Here is a 22,447-nt window from a genome sequence, read left to right on the forward strand (position 1 = left end):
GCTTTGCATGCAGAAAAACCCAGCTTCATTCCCTGGAGGTTCACTTCTCAACTAGGGCTGCTAAAGTCATCTCACTGAAACCCTACAGAGTTACTGCCATCTTGCATAAGCACTGCTGACTCCACAGATAGGTTCTTCTATCCACCACCAACATGGTACTGCAGAGCCAAGGGCATGAATGTGGTGAAGCGGTTTTTTTAAATAAAACAGGGATGCCCAAGATGTAGTGATTTAGTCCAGAGATTGGAAAGGGGCACAATGAAAACTCCTGAACCACATTAAGAATGGCATCAGTTGGAAGAAAATTGCAGCCATCTGTCTAGCCTACAGTGGCACAAACATAGGCAGGGCTCATAGCTCAGTGGTATGCCTTGCATACAGGAGAGCCTAGTTGTGGCCGGGTCTTGATGTCTCGTTATAACATAACAGCCCCACTGGATCAGGCCACAGGCCCATCTAGTCCAGCTTCCTGTTATCTCACAGCAGCCCACCAAATGCCCCAGGGAGCACACCTGATAACAAGAGACCTGCATCCTGGTGCCCTCCCTTGCATCTGACATCAGGAGGTTGCGCATACACATCATGGCTTGTAACCCGTAATGGATTTTTCCTCCAGAAACTTGTCCAATCCCCTTTTAAAGGCGTCCAGGCAAGATGCCGTCACCACATCTTGCGGCAAGGAGTTCCACAGACCAACCACATGCTGAGTAAAGATTTTCTTTTGTCTGTCCTAACTCTCTCAACACGCAATTTTAGTGGATGTCCCCTGGTTCTGGTGTTATGTAAGAGTCTAAAGAGCATCTCTCTATCCACTTTATCCTTCCCATGCATAATTTTGTATGTCTCAATCATGTCCCCCCTCAGGCATCTCTTTTCTAGGCTGAAGAGGCCCAAACGCCGTAGCCTTTCCTCATAAGGTTATGAGGGCGCCCAGTAATCATCTTAGTCACTCTCTTTTGCACCTTTTCCATTTCCACTATATCCTTTTTGAGATGTGGCAACCAGAACTGGACACAATATTCCAGGTGTGGCCTTACCATAGATTTGTACAACGGCATTATAATATTAGCTGTTTTGTTCTCAATACCTTTTCAAATAATCCCAAGCACAGAATTGGCCTTCTTTACTGCCACCGCACATTGGGTCGACACTTTCATCGACCTGTTCACCCCCCCCCCAAGATCTCTCTCCTGATCTGTCACAGACAGCTCAGAACCCATCAGCCTATATGTGAAGTTTTGATTTTTTGCCCCAATGTGCATGACTTTACACTTACTTACATTGAAACGCATCTGCCATTTTGCTGCCCATTCTGCCAGTTTGGAGAGGTCCTTCTGGAGCTCCTCACAATCACTTCTGGTCTTCACCGCTCGGAAAAGTTTGGTGTCGTCTGCAAACTTAGCCACTTCACTGCTCAACCCTGTCTCCAGGTCATTTATGAAGAGGTTGAAGAGCACCAGTCCCAGGACAGATCCTTGGGGCACACCGCTTTTCACTTCTCTCCATTGTGAAAATTGCCCATTGACATCCACTCTTTGTGGGTCCCCCCTTTCCCTTTTTAAAGATCTGCGTGACGTTTGCTATCGTCCAATCCTCTGGCACCCAAGATGGGAACGCCTTTGCAACCTCCCTTCTGCCCAGTAAAAATGCAAGACTCACAAATCGAAGGACCACATGTTTTTTTTATTATTGCTACCAGAAGGCTTTCGTCAGTATGACGGCTGAATGCAATACCTTCCAAAGGGCTGTGGAGAGAGCTTTAAAATCGAGGAAGGGATGACTGTTCTGAGAAGCAGAGAGACTTGCTGTAACACTGAAGAACAAGCTCTCCAAAGACCCTTTTCTCATCTGCTTCAGGTTACAAAGTTACACGAACATAAAAATTGGTCAGGGGCACAGGTAAGAGACTTGGGGCAGAAATCTGTGGCCAATCATTTGCACACAGTGAAGACTCTGGATTGCAGAACTATCCCCAGCACAGACCCTAGCAGTAACACCAGCCACATTTTTTTCTTAAGTGACATTTTGCACTTTATGCAGGTGTTCATTAAAGCTTGTGTGTGCCTGTAGGTGGGTAAACGCACACAGTGTTCTATTTTGGTTCCATCAGTAACGGCAGCAGTCGTGCTTCCTGCTTCCATTTTTGTATAAACATTTAAAATGGAAAGTCTTTTTAGGCCTGCCAATGAATGAACTGTTAAAGCCATCTTTCAGTTCCCCTTTTCAACTGCTCGGGTTTGTGCTGCGGGACAATTCACAAACATCCTCCCCCCCGCCTATCTCCCTACTAATTTTAAATGCAGATCTAATTTTAAATATCACATTTAAAACACCAAAGTGCTAAATGATGGAAAACAAGAGAAGGACAAGGAGACATTCCTGTTTTGCAAAAGAAAGAATCAGGAATATTACCCAAGTAAAAGTGCAAACATACAGGACACTGTGCATGAGATGGCCAGAAAGTGAAGGAAGGTAAAGGGAAGTTTTCAGAATGAAACAAACTCAGAATAAGGAGAGGACACACAGGCAGAAATTTGGCAAGGATGTTGCACAATTAGTGTGAACTCTCCAACATGGCAAATGGGGTAACAATTACACAACAGCAGATTAAAACAGTGGAACGGACAACACGAGAAGAAAACAATTTTTTGCTACTTTTTAAATGGGTTTTTGGGTGTTTTTAAAATGTTTTTTGCTTTTTAATTTTTTTAATTTTTTTAGTTTTTAAGTACTTAAATAGTAGAACTATAATTAGCCGCACGAGGGGGGGGGAGGGTGAAATTTTATGAAAAGGATAGCTCCCTTCCACTCAGCCCTATAAAGGTACAGCCTTTGCTCTACTGGCCAGAGACCAGTCGCTGCCTGATGTTGCACACGTAAGAAAGCAACAGCTTTGCCCCAAAGCGCCTTGCAGATCTGCAACTACATGACGGGAACAGGCTGCAAAGGAGGGCAGGGAGAAATGTTTCCACCCTGCCGTGACGCGTCGGTGCTGCAGGTAGAAGCAGCCTTGCCCTCCAGAGCCACTGCCTCTGGCGCATTCTCCTCATTGTAAAGCCGCTTGATCCCATCATAGAAGTCGTCCACCTCCATCTCTTCCACTTTGCGCTTGGCTGTCGCTTGCTTGCACCTGCCAGGAGCCGGCCGGCGCCGGTAGAGCGCAGCCGAGCCTTTGGTTGGCACTTCTGGTTTGCGGTTGTCCTTGGAGTCTGGGCCTGGATGGAACTGGAACGCCCCTGTGTGGCAGGTCACCAGGTTGTGCTTGAGGGGACTGTAGACATAGACGGAGTTGGGTGGCAGAGAAGGCTGCAGAGTGGAAAGGTGCTGGGTCACAAGCTCCCGGCAGTGGATCAGCTGAGAGCTGTCCATCTAGATTTGGGAAAAGCAAAGACAAGGCGTGGTTTTTGAAAACGTTGCTTCCTGTTAGGATACTCCAGGGCCACAGCCCATTACGGAGTTGGCTTTGCAGAATTTGATGGCCAATTGCCAATATAGTACCAGTCTACAGGTGGGACCTGCTTACCTGCGGGGGATCCGTTCCCAGAGCTGGATACCGAAAATCATGGATAATCAAAATGATTTTCTTCCCGGCTGGGCTCTGAATGTGATTGGAGCCTGGCTCCGGTAGAGTCTGGAGCCCTTCTGAACCTCAGAAAGGCCCAGAATGCTGCCCAGAGCCTTTAGAATGCCATTTTGTCTTATTCTAAAGGCTCCGGCGGCATTATGAGCCTCATAAAGGCCACATGCAGTGGCCCATGGTCTCTCTGAGGCTCAGAAAATCTCTCAGATGCAGCTGGAACAAGGTTCCATTCACCTCTGGGAGATTTTGAGGGGGCCATCCAGGGGTCCAGCATCCGCAGTGAGGCAAATCTGCAAATGCTGGATCCGCGGATAGAAGCCTCGCCTGTACAGACTGCAGCCTGCTGCAAATATGTGTGTGCAATACAGGCAGAGACAATTAATCATTTGCATCTAATCTGGGTCAAGCTGTAACCCTTGACCTCCTCCCAGGACACTGGCATCTGCTCTGCTAAGAGGCCCACAACTCTTGCCTGGCCTTGGCAGCCAAGTCAGGATCTGTGGTAGCCTCCCATCTCCTGTGCAATCATATGCGTGCTTACTTGGAAGCAAGCTTCACAGTGTTCAGTGGCATTAGTTCCAAGGAACTGTGCACAGGACTGCCATACTCACTTCCCCTAGGAGTAAGTTCCCTCAATGCAAGGGAAGTAAATGAACGGGATTTGCTTCTAAGTAGACATGGATCTGGCCCTGACCGCTTTCTGAGCCTTCGTGTGAAGCCTGGGACAATCCCTTCTGCACAGGTTTCCAGCTTGAAAGGAAGGGGGTGTGGATAGTCAAAAGAGCTTCAGAACCCTTTGTGCCACTGTGCTCACAATCCCCACCCCTTGTCACTGTTCAGTTCCAAACCTGGAACAGAACGAAGGCTTGTTCCTCTCAACCATCTCCAGTGGTCTTGGTTTGCCCGCTGCGCCACACAAGGTCCTACCTGTGCCTTCTGGAGCAGTTCGATGATGAGGGCAAGCCAATCAGGAATAAGTTTCTCCACTTCCAGGCTGACAATCGCCAAAGCCAGCAGGGAGCCCTTGAATTGAAGGAGCTGGTAGCAGGCCAGGCAGTGCAGCAGCTGCTTGGTGAGCAGAGCCATATGCTGGGATGGATTCATCTTGGGCAAGGTGGTCAGCAACTGAGGCCTGGTCGACAAGGCAACTGCATGGAACTGAATTGGGGGGGGGAGGAGGAGAGGAGAACACAACCCTGTGTTAACTCAAACAGTAGTTTAACAAGTTGCTACCCTGGGGGCACTTCTAAGCCAGCTCAACCCTTTGTGCCTGTACGGACAGATGGCTCTACCTACTCATTAAGAACTCCCTACTCTGGGAGGTCTGCTTGGCACCCAGCCTGCCTGCCTTCCAACCCTCACTGAAGACCTGCTTTTCTTTTTTCCCCAGCAGGCTTTTAATTGCACTGTTTGGCTGTACCAGCTAGTTAGGATTATTTTTTGCTTCTCTTACATAAGAACTTAAGCGTAGCCCAGCTGATCAGGCCAAAGGTCCACTTAGTACAGGATCCTGTTTCCCACTGTGGCTACCCAGATGCCTCTGGGAAACCCACAAACAAGGAGATCAACACACACTCTTCCCCTGCATACTGTCTCTGAACATGGTCACCACTAGCAGCTATTGGCAGGCTTGTTCACCATAAATTTGTATAATCTTTTACTGCCATCAAAGCTAGTGGCCCCTCATCACATCTCTCCCCCCCCCCGTTGAATCTTTTTGCTAATGAGAAAGCCCCCAACATATCAGTTTAAGATATGCAGGAAAGACATGACCCTATCACAAGAGAGTTAAGAACTATATGGGGACCCCAATCATTTTTCTTCACTATTTTTCCACGAGGCATTACTCCCATATCCTCAAACCTCCCTTCTGAATCTTAAGGACTAGAAACTTTCTTAAAACATGACAGCTGAGATCCTCAAGTAGCTGCATTCTGTGCTCAGTACTATTTTTGGGTAGCAATACATTTAAACATACAATAAAACTGTTAATGGTGTGAAATGTGTACTTCTCCTCCACCTGATCCTGGAGTTGTGCACCCTGGATGAAGTCCTCTATCCATTCCTCCACTGCTTCTCCTCTCATCTCCTATCACCCCCCCCCCCCCCACAGGAACACATCACTGTCTCGTTCTCATTCCAACAAGAACAACATGGCCAGTGGCAAGCACAGCACAACCTATATATTTACAATGTGAAGGAAGTCCAGCGGAGTTGCTGTGTGAAGGTCCCAGTTCAATTTATCCAGAATGATCTTCTCCATCCGGCGAATTTCAGCTGGAGAACAGCCACAAAAGCTGTCTCTGGCCAACACCTTCAGTACTGGAATCCTCTACAACGTGGAAACAGAAAAGCAAACAGAGGTGAGAACAAGGCGCCCTTACTTGACAGTTTAAAAGCATACATTCTGCTTGAGGTCAGAGTCTCATGCAGGATCAGGCCAGTGGTTCATCTAGCTGAGTATGGTACTGTCTAAGGTGGGCTCTCAGGGATTCCAGTCAAAGGCCATTCCTTGCTCCATTAGCAGAAACTAACTCAGGTCCTTATGTTAGTGTACAAAGCACATGCTCTACCAATAAGCAATGGCCCCTCTTCTCTCTTGCACAAAAACTAAACTCATGTGCTGTATAAATTGGAGGTTTTACTCTGAGGGTTGGCAGAACATGGATCAGGATCTACTGCTAAATCTCGGGCAATCTGCAGAATATTGGCAAGGATTTCTGACTACCAACAGCTTAGGCCAGAGGGCATGGAGGAAGGCAGGAGGGCCACATCATCTCTCTGACACTGTGTCAGGGCTGGGGGAAAAAGAAGCAATTTACATTTAAAATTTGAATAAATTTACATAAATGAATATATTAGAGATGAAACTTACATGAATGAATGAAGCTCTTGCAATAGCTCAAGGTCTGTAAAGGCATTGCTCAAAGCAAGGCCAGCCTTTCCTTCACTGCCGCTGCTACATCCCAGACGTGAAACAGCAAGCAGTGGAGGGGGCCCACAGCTCATGTGAGAGGTCAAACAGTCACCCTCACACTGGGAACAGTTGCATCGGGCCAGCGTGGGCTCCAGCTAGTCTCCTGAGGACCAGAAGTTCATTGGAGACTGGGGCTCCCCGCGGGCCGGATTGGGGGTCCCCGAAGGCTATAAATGGCCTCTGGGACGGGATTTGGACACCCCTGGCTTAAACAATACGAAGTAACATTGCAAATAAAAAATAAGCCTCTGACATGTCTCAACCTGAGTGTTTTTCCTCTGTAAAAATATACATATTAATCAGGTTCCCGTGAGTTCTGTGCTAGAAATCCTTAACCTGTAGTAACTTGGATGTCGATATGAACTTGTAATCCCAGTTAACAGTTCTTAGGAGGCATGTGACTGGCTCAATCCCCTGCCCCAAATTTTGTGCTCCACTCCAATTGTCTAGTTAAAAAAACAAAGCAGATCCCAGAAGCCTGAAGTTCGTCCTGCCCTTTGCTTTGTGCTTCAAAACCTGACACTTGCTGCTATCTCGGGCAAGAGCGGCTGCCAGCAGTTCTATATCACATTTTATAATCAATTTCCCAGCACATTTCAAGCTGATGACAAGTCACTGGAATTCCCACAGCACAACATTCCATCTCATCCAGGTCTGTGCTGAATAGTTATGCAGCAGACTCACAGCCCAATCCTATGCATGTTTACTCTGAAGTAAGTCCCATTAGAGTCAATGGGGCTTACTCCCAGGAAAGTGTGGGCTGGCAAAGTCCCACATTTTGAGATAGAAGCAGAAGGTTTGCTTTGGTACAGAGTATATATAGACCCAGGTTCAAACCCTACTTAGTCATCAAACACAGTAGTCTTTAAAAAGCTTCCACCTCTGATCCTAGCGTGCTTCATGGAGTTGTTGTGAAGCTAACCAGACACTTCCTGTTTTGCCACTTCCGCACTAAGATAATGATACTGTCTGGACTTACAAGGTGTTGGAAGAATACACTTCCATGTTCACCAGCCATCCAGGGGGAGGTGGAAGAGAAGCTAAGAGTGTTTCCATATCGGCTTGCCAGCTGGCCCTGCACCAACCAAACAGAAGTCAGGGTTCCAGGCCCACAGGATGGAAGGAGAGACACACATTATTCCTGTTGCACTACCTGAAACCGGCAGCAAGCAGAATAAAAGCAAATGGGCTTTCACTCTTGCTTATGTGGTCACCGCTGCTCGCCAAGACATTACAGCAGCCCTTGCAAGGACTGTTTAACGTAGTTGCTCTGCATCTCTAGAAGAACAGTTACCTCATCTTCCTCAATGGTCTTGGCAGCAAGGAAGAAGCAGCTGATTGCAATACAGTTCAAGTACTTTGGACGGGCCTAGAATACAAAAAGAGGAATGACGGGAGGTGGTGCAACTCAGAGGTCCGTTGCAAGCCTGTCTCTCTAGCTCCGTTAGCCACCCAACCCGTATGAGATCTGGACGCCAAACATTCCACATCAGGTTCAATGAATTGCTCTCTTCCTTCACAGCCGTTCACAGAAAACCACAGGCAGCACCAGAAGAGGAAATCAATATTCCATTATGAAAGGCAGACCTGGAATCCATGAAGGGCATCATCATAATTGGAACCTAGTCATATCCAGGGGGTACCGGGGTGGGTAGGGGGGGGGGAGAAGGAGCTCATTGCTAGCACAAAAGGGATACGGAGGAAAAATCAATGAAGCTAAACAAGAAAAGCAGTCGACACTTGACCACATGAATGATGATCTGAAATCCTGCTGGCATTCTGCAGGTCTCACAGCACGACAAACAGCAACCTAGTGAACTAACAAAGGCCCAGCTGGGTAGACAAGCTGGCAGAATGTGTGTGAACTGACAGCACCATCACGTTGGCCCAGTTTCAACCCCTCTTGCCGAAGTGCCTTCTAGAGCAGTGGTTCTCACACATTTTGCACCAGGACCCACTTTATAGAATGAGAATCTGTCAGGTTTCACCGGAAGTGATGTCATGACCGGAAGTGACATCATCAAGCAGGAATATTTTTTAACAGTCCTCGGTAGCAATACTACCCACACTTACTCAGGAGTAAGTCCCATTGACAATCATTGTTAGAAGAATATACATAGCAGCTTGTTAAAAGTATAGGTCTGTAACATTTCCCCAGATGCAGTCACATACCATGGTAGCATCAAGTCTAATAGATTAAAAATAAAATATTGAAATGAATGGGGACCCACATGAAATTGGCTCGTGACCCACCTGGTGGGTCCCATCCCACAGTTTAAGAAACACTGTTCTAGAGCAAAGAGGATCTAGCAAAATATGCGGAAAACAATTCCTAGCGCAGAGCACTGAGAAGTGTTTGGGGGCGTAGAGGGAGATGGAGCGTATAAAAAAAAAAGCCATTTGAGATGGAGTTTTGCCATATTCGCGCATACATTCTGCTAGCAAATGGATCTGTGATCAGATGAGGAACCCCAAAGTGTGGCTTCACCCAAGTCAGAGCAGTTCAGTACCATCTATTCTGCCACGCAGAAGATTTCCAGGTCTCAAGCACAAGTTTTTCCAGCCTCATTACTGGGGGTCTTTTAACCGGAGATGTCGATGTTTGAACCTGGAAGCTCCTGCCTGATAAGAACATGCTCTGTCACAGAACTACGGCCCCTCCTCTTTGTGGGCGGAGGACAAGAAATGGCAAGCACAAGTTCAACAGTGTGGAAATACTCGAAAAGAGCTTCAGAGCAGCTAGTAAAGTAGAGAGCTGGGCATTTCAAACGTGAACTCCATGTTGTACTCCAAGTTGTATTCCAAGGGATCTTAGCTGAGATGGAAGGAGGAAAAGGATTGTAGAACTGCTCTGGGAATCAGACCACACAAAAGTGAGAAAAAAGCCTTGTGGCATAAGCAAAACATCATCTTTTAGCCTAAAACCATTAGGAGATCACTTCTTACCAGCTACTACAGTATCAGTAAAAACTGTCTTAAAATAATTAAGACAACAAATACGAACAACCAAAATAGCCACAGTAGAGGCAACCAATAAAGGACAAAAACTTGATAAAATTGGGGGGGATGGGATACTTGCTTGGTGCCGTCTCTTCTGTATTAAAAGAAAACGGCCTTTAGCAAACTAAGATTACTCACGTTGCAGATTGCTGTTGTGATCTGATTTGTTGTTAGGGAGGGGGGTTGTATTTTAAATTCACTATTATTACAAGATATTAATAAATATTTCTATACTAGTTTTCAACAAAAAGTAGTTCACACGGCAGTTGACATAGCAAAACAAATCAATAAATGGCTAAAGTAATAAATGGCACCACAGGTCTGCATCGAAGGATTCGGGATCAAAATCTGAATCCATGGATTCAGGATTTCACTGTCCCAAACCTGCAGGGGCAGCCTGACATGGACCTTCCAAAGGCAACCAGAGCTGCACTGGGCCTCTCTGGTCCTCAGAAGGCTTTAAAGAGGCAAAAATGTCACTTCCAGTTCTCCTCTCCCCCCCCCCCCCCAAAAAAAATGGCATGACCTTCTAAGGCCTTCTGGAGGTCTCAGAACACCCTCCAGAGGTGATGGGAACACAGCTCCCATTGCCTCCAGAGGATTAAATGTGTCAAGACTCATGGATTTTATTGCCTGCGGGTTTTGACATCTGTGGGGGTTCCTGGAACCAAATCCCCACAGATAATGCAGGGCTACAGCGTTGGCTCAGTCATGTCGTGAAAATGGATGATGGCCGGATCCCAAAGGATCTCCTCTATGGAGAACTCGTGCAAGGAAAGCGCCCTACAGGTAGACCACAGCTGCGATACAAGGACATCTGCAAGAGGGATCTGAAGGCCTTAGGAGTGGACCTCAACAGGTGGGAAACCCTGGCCTCTGAGCGGCCCGCTTGGAGGCAGGCTGTGCAGCATGGCCTTTCCCAGTTTGAAGAGAGTCTCACCCAACAGACTGAGGCAAAGAGGCAATGAAGGAAGGCCCATAGCCAGGGAGAGAGACCAGGGACAGACTGCACTTGCTCCCAGTGTGGAAGGGATCATCACTCCCGACTTGGCCTTTTCAGCCACACTAGACACTGTTCCAGAACCACCAATCAGAGTGCGATACCAGAGTCTTTCGAGACTGGAACGAACGAACGAACGAACGAACGAACGAACGAACGAACGAACGAACGAACGAACTAACTAACTAACTAACTAACTAACTAACTAACTAACTAACTAACTAACTAACTAACTAACTAACTAACTAACTAACTAACTAACTAACTAACTGTAAATGGCTAAATGTTATTCACTCTTTTTACTAATTAGATAAAAGTAATAGCAACTACTCAAGGTGCCCTATTTGGCAAGCTCAAAGGTTACTACAAGCCCAGGGGGCATTTGAGCTTTTTCCTTTCCTTGGATAAAGAAATGTCAGGATGTCAAGATGGCCACAGTTTTGGAGGCACCCTCAAGTTTCAATAGTAGTTTTCCACATGGCTGTGGGGCTTTGTTGCTTCAGAAATGCCAACTCCAAAGCTCAAGCTGGGCAACTGCAGTTCGCAGTCAGGTCCTCTGGAATGTGGACTACTCTGCGAGTCTCAGGTGCATTCATTCATCAGAAAACCACAAGCAACCTGGGCACTCATGAGGATGCTGGGAAGATCTCCCAGTTGACTACACAGTGGATATGGGGAGAATCAAGGGTTTGATATGGATGACAGAAGAAAAAGTCTGAAATGAGAGCACCCTAGATAAAAAGACCTTCCTCACATGGTAGATTGGCTAAAACCAACGAAGAGGAAGAAATGACTTTTTTTTAGTAAGTGCTATAAATCTTGCCTTCCCAAGTCCCCAACAGTCAAATATTTACCTTCACTGCAGCTAAAAACCTGTCCAAGAGACTGACAGCCAGGGCGAGTGTTTCTGGATAAAGGTGGAACTGGCCCTTGAGTTTGGCCAACCAATGAATCACTTCATCTCGCTGGGTTGGAGAAATGCCTGCATCCTGTTGAGGGAGAGAAGAACATAGAATGTGAAGGTCAAGTAGCTCCAAAACACTAGTAAGGGAAAAAGATGACAAGGGGACAGAATATAAGAAAGAGTCCCTTCAAACATTACAGACAGCTGACATGCAAAGCACAGGCCTGGACAGATTAGCATAGAACCCATGTACACAAGGTCATATGAAATGTTCACATATGGCTCTTTATAGTGCTGTAGGCATTCTTCTGGAAGCTATAGACCAGGGGTCAGTAACCTATGGCCTGCAGGCTGGATCTGGTGCACCACCCAAAGTCATCTGGCCTGCAGGGAGCTTGACTTGAGAGGTAAACCTCCGTTCAGATTTGCTGTGCGCCAGACAGGGAATGGCAATGCCATCTCCCCAAGCTGATGGAGTTCCCGTACCACTGATAGCCAATGAAAAAGTGACACCTTTGTCCAAAAACGTTGCCAACCCTTGCTGTACTGGATTCCCAGTCTGGGTTGCAAATGCTTCAGAAAAGTATTTTCTATATAGGAACCGATGCGATCTTAAAATCTGCAGTGAGGGTGCAGCATGTCTACTCTACACTGTCATGTAGACGGACACGGACATGTAAAAGCAATGCCACAACACCAGAGGCCATTGTGATTCCACCACCACCATGGCCACAATCCAGGGAAAGTCTGGAACTTTGAAGCCCTACTGCTTTCAATGGGGAGAAAATTTACGCAAATGCTTGGTTCCCCCACCAATAAAGACAGTGGCCTTAAAATGATTTTGCTTTGGCTGGATTGGGCTTGTGATATTTACACAGCATTTTTCCCCCAAGGTAGTTGGTTGCAGTTTCACTGAATATTATTATTTATTTATTTACCCCATTTTTATACCATCTGTCCTCCAAAGAGCGCAGGGCAGTGCACACAGCTGCTCCATTTGTCCTCACAACAACTCTGTGAGGTAGGTCAGGATGAGAGAAAGTGACTGGCCCAGGGTCACCCAGGATTTGAACCTGGATCTTCCAGGTCACACCTCCCAGACTACGACACCACCCTGGCTCTCAATACACACAAGAATACATACAAGCTCTGAATACATACAAGACGCTCTTTCAAGTAAAGCCATTCAGAACAAGAAGCGTTTGGTTCAGCAATTTGGTGCAGCTTTGAGAGAGACAGAATTCAGGTGAAAACCATCTGAAGGGGGCCCTGAACTGAAAGCCTCTTTTTTCATAAATCTTATCAAAAGGCCATGACCCCAACTTGTATTCATTTCACTCAAAAGCTCCTATTGTTGCCATTTATCTGGGAGAACCAGAGACCGTCCCTTTTCAGTCGGGCTGAGAAGAGATATGGTTTGGGTAGCTACGGAGAACAATTGGAGCTTCAGTCCACCTCAGGTGTCCCATCAAGCAGCAGGTAACTGATATAATTGGGGTTCTTTGAAGGAACAAGAGATATTGTTACTGAAGCAGTTCCTTGGCACCGCTCTTGAGAACTCCTTGTCCCAGTTTAAGCTGCCCTTTGGAAACATTCCCAGTTGACTGCAGCTTTCTCAAGATCAGGTGCGGCTAAATTTCCACCTTTTGTTACAGTCCCTCTGACATAACACTTCAGTAGTTTCAACTCAGCTGATTTCAAAACTCCTATTGGGACACCCAAAAGAATCTACCATTGGATCTAGGGGTTTGTTTGATGTATACCTCGAGCGCAGACACTCCGCTATGGCTGTAGCTCAGTGGAAGGGCACATGTGTTGCAGGTCTCAGACATCTCCAGGTTGGGCAGAGAAAAATCCATGCCCAAAACCCTAGAAAGCAGCTGCCAAACAGTGTTGGCAATGGAACTAGATGGGCCAAGGGTCTGACTTGGTATATAGCAGTTGCCTACATTCCCAATGACCATCACCAGTTCATCCTGCTGTAGATCATTGCCTTATGACCCCCCCCCCCATAAAAAGAATTCTAGGTTTTTAACTGCTGGATTTAACTGCAGAACTGGCCCACCAGTACAAGTAATCCCAGTGGTTGCTTAGGGCACAACTTCTTCTTCATGCAAGGAAGCACCATGAGGTCTGTGATCAAGCTGTGTGCCTCCCTGGGGCATTTGGTGGGCCGCTGTGAGATACAGGAAGCTGGACTAGATGGGCCTATGGCCTGATCCAGTGGGGCTGTTCTTATGTTCTTAACTACAATTCCCAGGAGGCCTTGCAGGTCTTCTTGTTATCTGGTGTGCTCCCTGGGGCATTTGGTGGGCCGCTGTGAGATACAGGAAGCTGGACTAGATGGGCCTATGGCCTGATCCAGTGGGGCTGTTCTTATGTTCTTAACTACAGTTCCCAGGAGGCCTTGCAGGTCTCTTGTTATCTGGTGTGCTCCCTGGGGCATTTGGTGGGCCGCTGTGAGATACAGGAAGCTGGACTAGATGGGCCTATGGCCTGATCCAGTGGGGCTGTTCTTACATTCTTATCTATGTGGAGGTGACAAAATTGTCCTGAGATAGCTTTCTATAAAGTTACATAGTACAAACTCACATAATACAGAAAACCAAAGTTTCATTTTCTTCATGAAACTTTCTGGACAGTTTGTATTTAGCCCAATACAGCAGCTCTCGGTATTCACGGGGGATCAGTTCCACACACACACACACACACGCGCAGGTACTGAATTCAGCAGATAATGAAATCTGCAGGGGGGACCACAATTAGTTACCTGGGGTTGTGCCATTGGAAAATACAACTGTGTACATTCACCACATGGGATGGGGCATGCACATGGTGTGCATACTTGTTCCTACCAGGAAGTGCAGCCCCTGTTTGAAAATACTGTAATCCTGCCTGAAGCAGCACTGAAATTATTGTATGTCACAACCCTTTTCCCTGTAGATATAAATCATTTTGAACCTGGAAATGCCACATATATTTTGTTTGGATTGGACATTTAATGGCAATATCAAATTCTAATTCTCTCCTGCATGGTATTTAATGAGGTTGGTTAAAACCCAGTCCTGAATCATGACCTCCTGAATTGAAAGCCATTTGGGACAGATGGTTGAACCAGCACTGGGTCTAAGCCAGTGCACACAACCCCCCTGCTTGCAAGGGCTACTTCAGCTCCATCTGTCTGTGAAAGGCTCTTTTTCATGCTAAACAGGTCACTGGACTGTTTTACCACAAGCAAAGCCCGTCATTTTGCACCGCTCAGCTCAAGCCACAGCCTGCAGGTTTGGGCTGGGAGCAGCTGGCAGGTTCAGCCCATGACAAAAGAAAGCAGCGGCCACAACAAGGAGGGAGGGAAACCGAGCGTCCTCACCACAGCAGCCCCAACCAGACTAAGGCTGAAAGTGGACTTCTTAGACTGCGGTCCTTGCAAGACCGTCATCCAAAGGGAACCTGCTGGGTGCTAGAGCTTATGGGTTTAAGCACCGGGGGGGGGGGGGGAGCGTGCACATTGCTGTAGAATCAGGACTGCAGTGTTTGGAGCACTGAGACAAAAAAGAAGAACACAAGAGCCCTCCTGCATCCAACCAAAGGTCCATCTCGTCCAGCTGCCACATCTTGCAGTGGCCACACAGATGCTTTTGGGAAGCCCACAGGCAGGCAAACTGCTGCTATTCAGGGGTATATGCTCTTTGCACACTGAGGTTCAGCCATCATGACAAAGAGCTGCTGACAGACCTCTCCTCCTCAACAAATGCGTCAACTCTCCCTTGAAAGCCGTCTCTGCCAGTGGCCATAGCCTATGGCAGTGAATTCCATACATTAATGATGCAATGTGTGAAGTGCTCTTTGTTGTCTGCCTTCAATCTCCTGCCAATCAATGCCACTGCAAAAGGCTGAGTTCTAGAATTGGAGGGGGGGGGGTCCTTTCTCCATTCACTCTCTGCACACCATGCATAATTTTATGAACCTCTATCACGCCTCCCTTGGTCATCCTTTTTGGTAAACAAAAAGCCCCAAACACTTCAGCACTGCCTCATAGGAAAACCTCCCACACCTCTTTATCATTTCAATTATAACTTTTCCAGTGTGATGATATACTTGAGAAGGGGTGACCGGAAGCCACAATCAGTTCAACCCTTGACTACTGTAGGCTGAGCTGCAAAGTCCATCCAGAGAGACAGATGGACTCAGAAGCAGGGAGGGAGAAGAAAAGTAAAAGCAGCAAGACCTGGTGCAAGGTAAGACTGGCCAAGCCTGATCCAATGGCGTAGCTAGAGGGGGTGCAAAGCACTAAGTTTTGCAGGGAGCCTCACCGCAGCGTGCAAGCAGCCCCTCCCCCTCGGAGCCAGGCATAAATCTGTTTTGCACCTTCCTCCTGGAATGGCTCTGAAGGGGAGGAGCAAGGATGCTGCGGTGAGGCTCCCTGCAAAACTTAGTGCTTTGCACCCCCTCTAGCTACACCACTGGCCTGACTTGGTAGCATTTGAAGTCAGGCCAGATCAGGAAGAACCTGGTAGTGCATCACCACTAGGGACAACAGTGCACAGAGAGGATCCCAGCTTGAGTCCTGGCTGATTCTGATACTTAGTAGTACCTAAAAAAAAATGAAACTCATTTTCGGGTAAACATGATTAGGATAAGATTGGAATGTAGCTAAGACAGGGTATTCCTATGGAAAAAAAATCTGCCTTACATGAAACATGTATATCAAACCAAGTTTCTGTTGTTTTTTTTAAACAAAAGGATCATTTAGACAGGGTTCCTAGGGCAATTTAAAAAAAACAAAAACATAGCAAAAGCACTGAAGCGAGAAACCCAGGGAGATCGGCTGTTTCATACGCATGCACTGGATATTTTTGACCTCTTTGGGAGTCTGTGCACCTCCTTGACCACTGGGCAAGTTGCTAGGCTGAAGGAAACCAGACCACGCAGCACAATGAAAAAGGTGATGTCCTGTCTGGACACTGAGCCAGACAGCCCCCCATTCCACCCCCAACCACGCTACATTTCATTAAAAAAAAAAAAAAAAGGATCGCTCATGTTGCAATGGAAAATTTCCAAAACACAAAAACTTTCAGAGTTCTGACTATGAGCAGAGTGAACATTTTTTTCCTGCAGACAGTTTGTTTCAACCCTCCCCCTTCATTCTCCGAAGTTATGCGCCGCTGGGCGAGGAACAGAATTTCAGGCCCCGGCACGGCAGCTGTTAAAACGTTCTGTTCTGCTTGTACCAGGAGACTTGGCCTGCTGCAGTATTTACCTTCAGCTGCCTGGCAGTGCGCTCCCCCCTTGGGTGATGTGCAAACCTGCAGATCCAGAGGGTTGGCTGGAGCAGGGAGATGCCAATCAAACGGGCTGAACTCACCCTCCGAGACCAGAGGCCTTGGAATCGCTTCACTGACACCGATCCCAATCCTCAGTCACTTGCTGGGATTAGCAGCAACCAGCATGGGGGAGACACTACAGTGCTCCAGTTCCACGTGGCTTGTGGGTGAAAGATGTGCAGAATTTCTATACCGGATGTTGAAAAATAACTCTGCCTGCATGCACCTCAGGGCACATCTGTGCAAGAGGAGCTTTTGCTTACAAGTTCTCTGTCATCTGAAGTCATCGGGCTGGGAAAACCTCTGCCTCGAGAGCTGCCAATAGATGGGGGTAGGCAATACTAGGTGGACCAGCAGTCTGACTCAATGAAGGGCAAACCTGCCACAACTCTGAGTGGGATTTCTCCATGCTTTTGCTCAGCTTTAGTGCTGGAGAGGCAGGATGCTCTAACAAGCAGCTACATGTGACGCAGTGGCGTAGCTGGAAGGGGGGTGAAGCAGCCAGTCCGGTGGAGAGACTCAGCGGGGGAGGCAAGCAGCCACTCCCTTTGGAGCCATTCCTGGCGGGGGGAGCAAAACGGAGCCCCCCCCACCAGGAATGGCTCTGACGTGACGCAGGAAAGTCACACTTCAACACTTCATATCAAGAATATTTATATCCTGTTTTTCTACAAAAGTTGTAAATAAATGGTTCCCTGTCCCCAGAGTTCACAATCTACTGAGAGAGAGAGAGAGAGAGAGAGAGAGAGAGAGAGAGAGAGAGATGCCAGCAACCACCAATGGGTTGCTCTCCACTAAGGACTGGGTTGCAGAGGACGCATGACCTGTGACTGCCCAAATCGGCCGTGCAAATGGCCATGCAAATCGGCCTGTGACCAGCAAGCACCAAAGACTGAAGTTGTACCTGGATCAGCTGCACATTCGTCTCTCTGGATAAAAAATGCCATCAACGGTGTTGACAGCTCAGTTTTAACAAATCCCATTTTGTTGGTTGTATCTAGACAGACACACGCACTGAAAAAATGAGCCCCAGGCAGTCACATCCTGTCTCTTTCCAGCTGAAAGTATCATGGCTATGCTAGGAAAAAATATATATATAACCAACTCTTGTAGCACCTAAACCAATGTACCCCAGCAGTGAAATCCTATACATGAGTATGGAGAAATATAGGGGTCAAAGGACCACAAAATAGAAGAGATGTAGTCAGCAGCCATTACGACAGACACTGTGTGCATTTATGCGCAAAGAGATTGCTGCACCCTGCATAATTTTCTTCTTCCTCTTAATGACTAGCAAAACCAGAACAAATTATGCAAAAGGACGACAGCAGAGCTATGTAAACATTCAAGGAATGAATACGTTCACCCCATCTGTACAGATCACTGAACACAGGTTCCTTAATGCAGAACTTCAATGCTTCAAAAACATAATGCACACAGCCCCACCTGCAAAGCTCTGTATGTTCTGTGCCCAAAACATATATAGGAAACTACATCATGCTTTCCAAGGCTGCCCGTTTGCCTGCCAGCCAGCACAAAAAGAGAGGTGTTATTCGCAATTGCTCCCCAACCACAACTTGCACCCTGTTCTAACACCCATCTTGACCAAGGATCATGGTGCAACTGTTGTAGTACCCTGAGGGTTATCTACCACCCAGTCAACTTAGATCTGCGCCAATAAAGGAAGGAAATCCAAGATCGTCATTGGTATTCGTCTAATATGAGTTGAGATCCCTGGATGTCAGTGTAATGCCAGCACAGGAAATCGCCTGGGCTTTGTGCCAGCCAAAAGCTTCTTCCAGAAAAGTTATACAAACTTGTGCATAAGTTTGCTAAGGTGGCAGCTGACTGACTGGTTCCCAGTCACTACCATTATTCTCCAGTACCTAACATAGGCTTGTAAAAAGCAAACACCAGGTTGCCTAGGATAAGCTAGAATCACCACCAGGTGACCAAAGCTTTCACAAGCTAGAACAGAGCTCTCTCTCTCTCTCTCTCTCTCTCTCTCTCTCTCTCTCTGACCTTTTTTATGCCACTACCGTAGGTGTGGGTGTGAGCAGACAATTTTGAGGAATGTATTCTCAAGTCTGAGCTAATGAAAGTTCAGTATGGTAAACATGTTACACCCCATGCTACACCCCAGTAGGGAGACAGGAGGCTCTCAAGAGATTAGAAAGGGGGACCTGAAAGCGCGCAATCTTTCTCAAAGACCACTTGCAGGTGTGCCGAAATCAATGGGTAACATGCCAGCCTTGCAGCTGCACCAACAACTCCAAATTGGTTCCAAAAACAATATGAAAGAGAAAGCTGAACAAGCTGTTTGGCCATGACACACACTCCACACTGTGTCACAATGTGACTGAATATGGCACATTTCATTCCCAGGAGGAGCCGGGTTGCTTTGACACAATGTACACAACACGGCAGAACTAATAAAAATTGAAGCAGAGGATTTTGGCCAACACACTTGAAAACCACCAATACCTAAGAACATGAGAACAGCCCCACTGGATCAGGCCATAGGCTCATCTAGTCCAGCTTCCTGTATCTCACAGAGGCCCACCAAATGCCCCAGGGAGCACACCAGATAACAAGAGACCTGCATCCTGGTGTCCTCCCTTGCATCTAACATAGCCCATTTCTAAAATCAGGAGGTTGCGCATACATATCATGGCTTGTACACCGTAATGGATTTTTCCTCCAGAAACTTGTCCAATCCCCTTTTAAAGGTGTCCAGGCCAGTCGCCATCACCACATTCTGTGGCAAGGAGTTCCACAGACCACCCACACACTGAGTAAAGAAATATTTTCTCTTGTCTGTTCTAACTCTCCCAACACTCAATTTTAGTGGATGTCCCCTGGTTCTGGTGTTATGTGAGAGTGTAATGAGCATCTCTCTATCCACTCTGTCCATCCCCTGCATAATTTTGTCTCAATCATGTCCCCCCTCAGGCACCTCTTTTCTAGGCTGAAGAGGCCCAAACGCCGTAGCCTTTCCTCATAAGGAAGGTGCCCCAGCCCCGTAATCATCTTAGTCACTCTCTTTTGCACCTTTTCCATTTCCACTATGTCCTTTTTGAGATGTGTCGACCAGAACTGGACACAATACTCCAGGTGTGGCCTTACCATAGATTTGTACAACGGCATTATAATAGCCGTTTTGTTCTCAATACCTTTCCTAATGATCCCAAGCGTAGAATTGGGGTTTGCCAACCTGATGGGGTTTGCCAGGGTGGGCTGCATTGTCCCTGTGACGCCCTACTGTCCAAATGTCTTTAAAGACAGTGAATAATTAAAGGTGTCTGAAAACTGTGTTACAGATCAGTCTTCTGTATCCACAGATTTGGGACCTGCGGATTCCACTATCCACGGATCCCAGACCCGTGGAGATGGCCCAACCTGGACCCTCCAGAGGAAACAGGAGGATTAGATGGGCTGAGACCCACGGATTGCATTATCTTCAGTATCTTCAGGGCTCCTGGAACGGATCCCCCTCAGATACTGAGGGCCCACTGTATTTATTTTACTCAGAAGGAAGCCCACTGTATTCAGTAAAAGCCGAAACCTGATGGCCCACTATTGGCATGCACTGTCACAAATGTGCCATAAGTCACACCTGGGATAGTTAGTGCCAGCTCAGCGCCAGAGCTGGCTTAGCAAGAACCCGCACTGAGCCAGTGCTGGTCGGAGGTCGTCAGATGCTGTCTGGTGCTTCGTGTGAGCACCAGGCAGCAGAAAGTAAAGCTGCGGCAGGGAAGGAGTGTTCTGGGGCAGGGGGAAGGTGGGGTGGGGAGGGATGGGACCACTGAAGCTTAGTTCTGCTGGATCCAAAGCCCTGCATTGAGCCTCCTGGCCCAACACAGGGCTACTTTACTCTGAGCCAGCTACATAGTTGGTGCAGAGTCTACTAGCTGCATAGCAGGGCTTCTACCCTTACCCGGGGGAAGAGGACAAGTGTCCCCTTCCCCAAGAAGACGTCGGGAGCTGTCGGGAGCTGCCCAGCATCAATAGGATGCAGTGGCAGCCATTTTCCGCACCGCTGCGGCCCGTGGTGCCAGGCAGCTCAGGACCGGGCTACCCAGCTGTAATCCTAAATACACACCCCTATGAATAACACACACATTACAGCCTAATTTTAAGTGAAGTGGCCAATTGCTTCTGGACAGAACTACATCAAATGGCAAGATGCAAGACCAAGGAACCACAATGATTGACTTTGCAGAGGCCCAAACCATGTAGAACTAAAGAGGACAAATCCAGTTCCCCAAATTATACGCAGAAACAAAATGGGAGCCAGTGTTGATCTTGAACTGCTGTCAAGATGAGGTCCAAGCAGACTGTACCAGTCAACAATCCATGTTCTGAATGGCAACCCATGGTACAGTTGATCACAACAGTGGCCGTTACCAAGGCATGGATAATTGTGGCAAGACGTTCCACCTCCCATTGTTGAAGTTACCTCTTCTCCAGTTCCTTCTGCCCACTGTGTTGCCGCCGCCCCCATTTTTTCCTTCTTCCTTGCGTTGCTATAAACCTTGCTGGTCTACAATAAGTAGTATCCCTACCTGAAACACTGCCCTCACTCCCAACCCACTAGCACCTGCCACAATGGTGCCTCTCCTTTGGCTACCATGCATATCTCTCACTGCTAGAGCCCCTACAAAGCCTGGATCAAGAGAAAAGGATAAACTGCAGTGGCATAGCTAGAGGGGGTGCAAAGCACTAAGTTTTGCAGGGAGCCTCAATGCAGTGTGCAAGCAGACCCTCCCCCTCGGAACCATTCCGGACGGTGGGAGCAAAACAGAGGTATTTGCACATTCTATATCAGGGGTGTTCAAAGATTTTAGCAGGAGGGCCACATCATCTCCCTGACACTGTGTCAGGGGCCAGGGGAAAAAAAGAATTAATTTACATTTAAAATTTGAATAAATTTACATACGTGTACATAAACGAATATATTAAAGATGAACTTATATGAATGAATGAAGGAAGGTCTTGCAATAGCTCAAGGCCTATAAAAGGCCTTGCACAAAGCAAGGCTGGCCTTTCCTTTGCAGCTGCTACTGCATCACAGACATGAAACAACAAGCAGTGGAGGGAGCCCTTATCCCATAGCTCATGCGAGAGGTCAAGCAGTCGCCCTCACGCTGAGAGCAGTTGCGCCGGGCCAGTGCAGGCTCCAACAAATCTCTGGAGGGCCAGAGACTCATTGGAGACTGGGGATTCCCTGAGGGCCACATTGAGAGGCCTCGAGGGCTGCAAGTGTCCCCGGGGCTGGGGTTTGGGTACCCCTGTTCTATATAAATGTCTCCTACTATCATTAGTAATATTGAAATAAGTTGTTACACAATGGACCTGTTCTTTCATATTGCCATATTAGCTTTGGAAATTAGTTGTCCGCTTTTGTAATGACACCTCTGTTTGTACTGTTACCATGAGACTTGTTCTAGTTTGCTGTTTTAATACTGATGCTATTTTGTTTGTTGCAAACCATGTGGGAAAGACATCAACACAAATATATTGATTAGCTGATTCAGGAAGGGGATCAGTGCCTGACACATCTATCCACCATTTCCTGCAATTTAACAAAGCCAGAATTATAAGTAAACAAAATACAGGCTAAGTGCAAACTGGTTTAATATCCATAATTTATACAGGCCGC

At 47.2% G+C, this 22,447-nt stretch overlaps 1 protein-coding gene across 2 annotated transcripts in view; it reads right to left on the reverse strand.

Annotated features, from left to right (window-relative positions):
- Positions 1-1,662: 1,662 nt before the first annotated feature.
- The window catches only part of CCNI (cyclin I), a 48,846-nt gene continuing 28,061 nt past the window's right edge, over positions 1,663-22,447 (reverse strand). Inside the window, exons 3-8 of one of the 2 annotated variants that reach the window (XM_066632250.1) lie at positions 11,412-11,546; positions 7,852-7,926; positions 7,537-7,632; positions 5,772-5,912; positions 4,508-4,738; positions 1,663-3,369 (exon numbers count right to left, since the gene is read on the reverse strand). In XM_066632250.1, coding sequence (XP_066488347.1) covers positions 2,923-3,369; positions 4,508-4,738; positions 5,772-5,912; positions 7,537-7,632; positions 7,852-7,926; positions 11,412-11,546 — 1,125 coding nt within the window. In that variant the 3' untranslated portion in view covers positions 1,663-2,922. The remainder of the gene's footprint in view (positions 3,370-4,507; positions 4,739-5,771; positions 5,913-7,536; positions 7,633-7,851; positions 7,927-11,411; positions 11,547-22,447) is intronic. The other variant, XM_066632251.1, reaches the window with a different exon arrangement.

Source organism: Tiliqua scincoides, chromosome 6 (assembly GCF_035046505.1).
Source record: "Tiliqua scincoides isolate rTilSci1 chromosome 6, rTilSci1.hap2, whole genome shotgun sequence".
In the NCBI taxonomy this organism is placed as follows: Eukaryota; Metazoa; Chordata; class Lepidosauria; order Squamata; family Scincidae; genus Tiliqua; species Tiliqua scincoides.